This window comes from Wolffia australiana, chromosome 20 (genome assembly GCF_029677425.1).
Source record: "Wolffia australiana isolate 7733 chromosome 20, ASM2967742v1".
NCBI classification, from domain to species: domain Eukaryota; kingdom Viridiplantae; phylum Streptophyta; class Magnoliopsida; order Alismatales; family Araceae; genus Wolffia; species Wolffia australiana.
The window spans coordinates 6,788,823-6,797,500 of record NC_135854.1 but is presented as its reverse complement, the minus strand read 5'-3'; the positions used below and the strand labels follow the sequence as shown (position 1 = coordinate 6,797,500).

The 8,678-nt window shown below is 37.6% G+C and overlaps 1 protein-coding gene across 1 annotated transcript in view; it reads left to right on the top strand.

Moving 5' to 3' along the window:
* LOC144716052 (uncharacterized) overlaps nt 1-3,626 on the top strand; it is a 4,210-nt gene extending 584 nt beyond the window's left edge. The window contains exons 2-3 of the mRNA XM_078591067.1: nt 2,266-2,476; nt 3,120-3,626. Of these exons, the coding sequence (XP_078447193.1) occupies nt 2,266-2,476; nt 3,120-3,552 (644 nt within the window). The 3' untranslated portion in view covers nt 3,553-3,626. The remainder of the gene's footprint in view (nt 1-2,265; nt 2,477-3,119) is intronic.
* The last annotated feature ends 5,052 nt before the right edge of the window (nt 3,627-8,678 follow it).

Here is an 8,678-nt window from a genome sequence, read left to right as displayed (position 1 = left end):
CCCTCTCTTGATACTTTCCTCTTCTCCTTCCTTTCCTTCTCCTTTCTCTCTTCTCCTTGGGTGAGAACTGAAATGAGGGATAACTGCAAATACAACTTCCAGATCTGGGATTGAACGTGGTCCCATCACGATGGGCCCTTGCAAAGAGTTCAGCAAGGGGAGTCCAATAAGCATCCCCGCCCATTTACAACATAAGGACGAAAATAACATACTAAATGACGTGAAAACAAAAATGATGCGAATGGATACGAAAACATGGTGATACAAACGCGTCATGACGAGTAGGGGTACTTGTCGTGACGAACACAAAACAGAGAATAAAACAACGGAAAAACAGATAACAGAAGATGCGAACACGTGCTCTACCCAGGGTACTTAAACCCGGGCGTCTTCACGGACGCTTTGGCGTGCCGGTTGGGCTGGACACGGAACGGCAGTGATGATGGTGTCGACGACGATGGCTCCGCTGATGGGTCGTTGGCGTCGTCTTGATGCTCCCCATCATTCCTTCTCTCTCTCTCTCTCTTCTTCTCCCTCTCTCTCTCTCTCTCTCTTTTTCTCTCTTTATCTCTATCTTCCTCTTTGTTTCTTCTTTCTCTCTCTTTCTCTCCCTCTCTCTCTCTCTTTCTTTATCTCTATCTTCCCCTTTGTTCCTTCTTTCTCTCACTCTCTCTTCCTCTCCCTCTCTCTCTCTTTCTTTATCTCTATCTTCCTCTTTGTTCCTTCTTTCTCTCTCTCTCTTCCTCTCCCTCTCTCTCTCTCTTTCTTTATCTCTATCTTCCTCTTTGTTCCTTCTTTCTCTCTCTCTCTTTCTTTATCTCTATCTTCCTCTTTGTTCCTTCTTTCTCTCTCTCTCTTTCTCTCTGTCTCTCTCTCTCTCTCTCTCTCTCTCTCTCTCTCTCTCTCTCTCTCTCTCTCTCTCTCTCTCTCTCTCTCTCTCTCTCTCTCTCTCTCTCTCTCTCTCTCTCTCTCTCTCTCTCTCTCTCTCCCTCTCTCTCTCTCTCTCACTCTCTCTCTCTCTCTCCCTCCCTCTCACTCACTCTCTCTCTCTCTCTCTCTCTCTCTCACTCTCTCTCTCTCTCTCTCTCTCTCTCTCTCTCTCTCTCTCTCTCTCTCTCTCTCTCTCTCTCTCTCCCTCTCTCTCTCTCTCTCTCTCTCTCTCTCTCTCTCTCTCTCTCTCTCTCTCTCTCTCTCTCTCTCTCTCTCTCTCTCTCTCTCTCTCTCTCTCTCTCTCTCTCTCTCTCCCCCATTTCTCTCTCTCACTTCCTTTCTTTCTTTATTTCTCATCTTCATGTTTCTCTTTCTCTCTCTCTTCCTCTCTCTTTATTTCTCTCTCTCCCTCTTTCTCCCTCTTTCTCTCGCTTTCTCTCTCTCTCTCTTTTATCCTCTTCATCGCTCTTTCTCTCTCTCTTCTCATCTTCCTCTATCTCTCTTTCTCTCTCACAGAATATCTCTTTATCTTTAACTCTCTTTCTCTCTCACTCTTTTTCTTTATCTTTCTCTCTCACTCTCTCGCTTCCTCTTTGTCCCTTTCTTTCTCTATCTGACTTCCTCTCTCGCTTCCTCTTTGTCCCTTTCTTTCTCTATCTGACTTCCTCTCTCGCTTCCTCTTTGTCCCTTTCTTTCTCTATCTGACTTCCTCTTTCGCTTTATCTCTCTCCCTCTTTCTCTCTCACTTCCACTCTCTCTTTATCTCTCCTCTCCCCCTTTTTCTCTCTCACTTCCACTCTCTCTTTATCTCTCCTCTCCCCCTTTTTCTCTCTCACTTCCACTCTCTCTTTATCTCTCCTCTCCCTCTTTCTTCCCTTCTCTAAATTACTCTCCCTCTCTCGTTCGATACCTCTACTGAATCTCAAATGGGTCTTTTTGAAGAAGATGAGATTTGGGTTGGTAAGCAAATGAGGGTCAAAAAAAGATCAAAAAACCAAACGGGCCGTAAGATCAAAAACAAAATACGTCCTTCTGTCTAGGCCCCACAGAAACGTTTCACGTGAGCCGCTTGTCCAGATATGTGGAGGATAATATAAAAATATTGAGGCCATTTTAAGTAATTACTAAGAAAATGCATGTTCTATCTTGTGAGTTCTGACGCGCATGGTTATTGGGCACTCTTTCTGCCTGCTCTGCCTCGCATGACTTGGATGGCACGAATCCTGACAGACAGTTTTTACTGCGCCAAGAGTTTGTGACGAGGCAACAACTGTATATGTTACTGCCGGAGCAAATATATCTTCTGATTCTTCTTCTAGTTTTCTTCTTCTTTAGCTTCCTCTTCTTTATCTTCTTCTTCTTCTCCTTCTTCTGCTAGTTTCCTTTCTTCTTGTTCTTCTTCTCCTCTTTTTCCTTCTCATCAAGTTTTCTCTTCTTCTTCTTCTTCTTCTTCTTCTTCTTCTTCTTCTTCTTCTTCTTCTTCTTCTTCTTCTTCTTCCTCTTCTTCTTCTTCTTCTTCCTCTTCTTCTTCTTCTTCTTCTTCTTCTTCTTCTTCTTCTTCTTCTTCTTCTTCTTCTTCTTCTTCTTCCTCTTCTTCTTCTTCTTCTTCTTCTTCTTCTTCTTCTTCTTCTTCCTCTTCTTCTTCTTCTTCTTCTTCTTCTTCCTCTTCTTCTTCTTCTTCTTCTTCTTCTTCTTCTTCCTCTTCTTCTTCCTCTTCTTCTTCCTCTTCTTCTTCCTCTTCTTCTTCTTCTTCTTCTTCTTCTTCTTCTTCTTCTTCTTCTTCTTCCTCTTCTTCTTCTTCTTCTTCTTCTTCTTCTTCTTCTTCTTCTTCTTCTTCTTCTTCTTCTTCTTCTTCTTCTTCTTATGCTCCTCCTCTTCCTTTAAATTCCTGCTCTTATCTAGTTTGTTCTTTCCCTAGTTTCTTCTTCTCCTAGTTTCTTATCCTTCCAGATTGTTCTTCCCCTAGTTTCTTCTTCTCCTAGTTTCTTATCCTTCCAGATTGTTCTTCCCCTAGTTACTTATCCTTCTAGTTTGTTTTTCCCCTAGTTTCTTCTTCATATAGTTTCTTATCCTGCCAGTTTCTTCTTCCCCTAGTTCTTCTCCTGATCCTTATTCATCATGAAAAAGAGCTCTCCTTTCCGCACCCACCGCGGTAGAATTCTCAGCCGTGAATCGGCGGTGGAGCAGCGGCCGTCTCCCTCCCCTGGACGAAGCTACATTGTCATTCCCTTTGCATGGGAGGAACAGCCAGGAGTTCCCAGAATTCTTACCCTCACTGGCGAAAAAATTCACCACCAGCGGCGACGAAGCGACAAGTCTCTAGCCCCGCCACCCCCGGCAGCGCCACCGCCTCGCAAGAACAAGTGGGGAGACAGATTGAAGACGGCAGACCCATTTGAGATAGCGCTCTTGGTGTGCTCAAAGGGAGAAGGAAGAGAGCGCGTAGAGGCTGCGAAGAAGGTGGTCCGTGGGAGGGCAAGAACAGCAGCACATCTTTTATGGTTTCTTGGTTTTAATGGAAGTTGCATGATGACCTGCTCAGTGGCGGAGCCGACGGTTTACTTGCCCCGTTCAGGGAAAGGGGTCGCGAATAATTTGTACCCTTCTCGCCGTAATCTTTGAGACTTCAAGCTTGGATCAATTATGGTAAAGATGGGATCAGCAAATAAAAAACTACTAGTATGGTTACTTTGTAAGGTTGTTGATATTGTACCGAAGGCGCATTTAGAGAATTCCGAATCAGTATAGCCATCCTTCCTCCGCAAGAACAACATATTTTAGAACAGTATTTAAATGAAATCCTAATGAATTTTTGCCTCTTTTTTACTGTTGACTGTTCATCTATATGTTATTCCACACAAACATATATGAACCTCTCGAGTTTGTCTTTTAGTATAAAGAATAAAAGGTTTTCTTGCCGGTTTGATAATACAATTATTCATCCTTGTAAAGTTTGAATAAAAGGTTTCTGTTTCTGATATAGTTCTTAATTTAAAGATTTTTATAGTAAAACTAAACCTTTTATTAGTTGTATTCCTTTTATTATTAAAAAAAGTAACATCTTGTTTATTTCCTTTTTATTTTTATCTATGTATTGCAATTTAATAAAAAGGACTTGATAACATTACAATTATTCGATGGAATGAGAAAAATACAATCAGTTAGCAAAACATGGTCATGGATCTTAAGTTGTTATTTGACCTTAAACTGTTAATGGTGCACTCACGAATTGTGAAACGTACCAAATGTTAGGAACTATCCCGGGAGGATATAAACCAAGAACATAGAGAAGCGAGACCAACTTAAATGGATGAATTGCTTATATTTTGCCCTTCATTCCCCCACCAAGTGGGGATCAAAAAGCACCAAGTAAGATGATTTGTTTAAGGAAAGAAAGAGTACAAGCATGATATAGGAGACAATGCAGCATATGTGACGGAAGCCTCAATTGATTATGTAAAAACACAATAAGAGTAAAAAGGCAGGGGAAGAAGGGCTTTAGCTAATGGAGAAATCAAATCTTCCACAAGCCAACACCGAGTCAATCATGTCAAACCAAGACTAATCACTATCCAAATGAAACAGACTCAAACTTCTTTTGGAAACTTTCCTGTGAAAAGTTCAATTCTATGAGTAATTAAAAGATTGTAAAATAAGAGAATTTTGGAATGCAGTCAGAGGTCATCAAGTAATGTAATGCACGTATTAGTAGCAAACTCTGGTTCCTTCACTGAGAAAAAGTTTGAAATAAAGGCACGAGCTTACAAGTGAGGACGACTGTGTTATGGCATCATAATGAAGATTCAGAATTATCAATAATGAATCATTGTTTTGCAGGTATGGCATTATGAGCAAAAGGGTCGTAAGATGAATCCAAAAAACCTTATGTTATGTTATTTTTCACAAAGAAGTAAAGTCACGATATTTAAATGAAGAACAATACTGAATGTTCAAATTCTGAAAGAATGGCAATTAAAAGTATCATACAGCTCGAACATATCAAATATCTATATTTATAATACCTTTATTTGTTCACTTTTTTTTCAATATTTTACTATTGTTTACCCTATTTCTAATCCAAATGTATGTTTGATATCGAAACTGTCTCCTCTTGTTTACAACTAAGGAACTATCTTCTTAACACTTCGCTCTTATTGCTTTAGTATCTTGTTGTAATAGCTTGATTCATTTGTAGAACTATGATTAGTTTCAATATTCTCACTACAATGAGTGTAACAAATTTATTTTAATTGTATTAACGGAGGTCTCATTTCAAATACTATATACAGTGTCAAATATGACACTTGAATATGGTATATCACAATCATGAGTAAGAGATGGTCCTTTCGTGCGACCGGTGAGATGATGTGTGGTGCGGTTCAATTTCCACCGCGCATCATACAAGGTTCTCTGTGGTGTGAATGTGTGATTTTGTGCAAAAACATTTTCAGCTTTCAAACAGATGGAAGTTCGAAGAAATGTGATGGTACCTATTCAAACCTGGCGTATTAGATGGCCTGGGGACACATACCATGTTGTATGGAGAACTCGGTTGCAGATTGAATCAGGTTAGACTATTTCTGCAATTTTCAACTTACAATGAGTATGTATTTTTTTACTATTTTCAAGAATGGCATTGATCTTATTCATTTGATCCTTTGATCATTCTCTTGTTTCTTAAACTACCAAAATCTCATTCTACTATTCGATTGTCCGTTCTATCCTGCTTGGTAGAAAATTCTAAAATAAAATGATACAAGGCAACGAAAATTATGTCAGTTGAGCAAAAAAGAATAAAAGATATGGATATACATAAAAATATTTTATTTTTATATAGACTAACCTTTTCTTATTCACTGATTCCAACAATATCCATCACTTCGTCCAGCTTGTAGCATTTGGATTGATTGAGATAATAGAATGATTTGGGTTTTCCTAGTTTTATGTTTCTATAACCTTACAAATATGTCCTGGTTGATATCTTTCAAAGAAATATCTCCTGATAGCAGCCTCAGATATCCTTTCACTCTTGTCAAACTGAATCTATACAAATTCATTTTTGTAGTTCAACTGCAGATTTCTAAGCATTTTTTGTGGTCAGTAGATAAGCTCCCTTGGTCTAATCAGGTGAGCTTAATATGCATTTTTCTTGGATTTGTTGATGGATCATTCTATGTTTAATTTACCTCAGTAAGAGATTTCACTCTCCTGAAAATCCTACAGTCTAAAATGGTTTTTTTCTAAACCGATGCTTCAATTATTTTGTTGTACTCATCTTATTATAGTTGACTTTAAAGATGACTTGGAAATCGGCCACTTTGTTACAATTGAGATATCTGATTTTAATCAGATATCTGGACTGTAATAGGATAATTTGAATTCATTACTGTTATTACATTCAAGAGATCTAATTAAAATCAGATATCTCGATTCTAACAAGGTGAATGAAATTAGCCATCTTGTTACAGTCGACTGTAATAAAGTGAATGATTTTAATCAGATCTCAAGACTGTAATAACGTTAATGGGTTCCATTAATGTTGTTTCAGTCCAGAGATATGATTTTAATCAGATCTCTGCACTCTAACAGGATACATGCATTCTTTGTGAGTATTTTTTAATATCCCATTAGAGAACTTTGTTTGTTTTCATGTTCACAAATTGCCGTTCTGGATCATCAGTAGAGTGGGTTTGTCACGAAACTGTTTCAATGTAAAAAAATGTCCATTCATCTGAAGTTCAAACCCTTGGTATTTTTGTTATAGACCTGTCATGTCTAAAACAATTCCCCATAATGTTGTCAGCTTTGACAACAATGATCTCGACCTCATAAAGGAAACATAATTACCAACTTGAATTGCAACATGAAAACAAGTTTATGGATCAATTGAAACTTGAAATCTTATGTAGGTGATCTTTTTTCATGACTATATAAATATCATAAAAATTTCTGAATTACTTTGAGAGGGCTTTAACTATATCTGAACAGGCATTAATACCAAAATAATAAGAACAATATATCGTCATAAAAAATGATGACAACAATAATATAATTTATAACATCATGGTATTGAAACTCTGTGTGATCAATAGCAAATATTCAGATGTCGTATTCCAAATAAATTGGTTTCAATGATCTAATGGAAGAAAACTCACAGTAACCTAAAATATGATAAAACATTTCATACCAATGATATTTGTTAGACATAAGTACTGTGCTTGTAAATGGCTCGACATATTTAATAGTTTCCAATTTTTTTATTTAAGATTAATAAGGTTCCATTTTGCTGAATCCGACTGTAATGTTATTTGGAATCGTCAGCGTTTATATAGCACTTGAATGTTTTGTTTGTATAGTCATCTTTAATCTGAGAATTGCACCAAACTTATATCCTCCCTGCTTCCAAAGCTGCATCCCCTTGACGTAATCTCTTTCAATGGCTACTACGGATTGATCAATCATGGTCTCAATCTCCTTTACCGGTGGCCGAGTTGCATGGTTCATACAACCATGCAGGAAATTACATGGATTCCAATTGAACTAATCAAGGTTGTGCACACTTTTCTTCGACATTAGCCTAGTTACTGATTTTAGCATAAGGTATAAAGTTCTTTAGCTATAGAACAGACAGGGGTTGATCATGTATATAGACAGGATTCTGTGTACCCAAAGTTAAGCATTGATTGCTTTAAACCCAAATCTCAATTATATTGAACCCCTGTAATCAATTTCTCTCCTTTGACTATTGAATTTGACGAGGGCTCAGTTTTGGCAATTGGATTTCCTTACGACACTATCTCGAATACTATTATTTTACAATAAGTTATGATCCCATTTTAATTCATGGTTTCCTCTATGAAGCAGCATGACACATATATTTTCTAAATATACTGATCATCTAAAGGTGAAAAAACATTTGGACTCAGCTATTGATGTGGTAAGCTACTCGTTTCCTCAATGGATTTAATGCCCCAAGATTTACAAGGATCTACACACTCTTTAATATTCTGTACAAGAGTCTTAGTTTTAAAATCAGATCAACGCCCACACTCAGTCTTTAATACTTTATAAAAGAGTCTTATTTTGAGATTTAACCGTTTTTGTGAGTATTGTTTAATTTCCCATTAGAGAAATTTGTTTCTTTTTATGTTCACAAAGTGCAGTTCTGGATCATCAGCACGCAACTCAATTAACTTTGTTTGTTTTCATGTGTTTCACCCATTCTAATCCATGAATGTTATTTGCATTCAGCCACCATAATTGATTCCATTTACAGACTCCATTAATGTTGTTTCAGTTGAGAGATATGATTTTAATCAGATGTCTCGACAGTAACAAGCTGGCTGATTTCATCAGTAAAATGAGATGTCTTAACTTAAGTAGAATTGTTGAATATTTTACCTTCTGAAATTTTGAGCTTTCAATTGTTTGGATTTCTGAATATTTCAAGTTCTGAACTTTCTGAAGTTTTGAATGAATAGAACTTAAGCATAGACCATTACCGAATAAGTATCATGGAGAAAGAGTAACCCCCTCCTCCATGGATAACAAAACCTTGGGGTAAGAGTTCCTGAAATGAACTCTTCCCAAATGCTCAACTATCCAGCTTTTCTAACTACTGGTACAATGTTGCCCCTTGTGTCGACACTCATTTTATAATACTTCAAACTGACACGATGGAAGACGGTGAGTCCTCTCTTGGTCTGGAGTTTTCAGTAATGTCTGTAGAGGATGAATGGAATGATAGT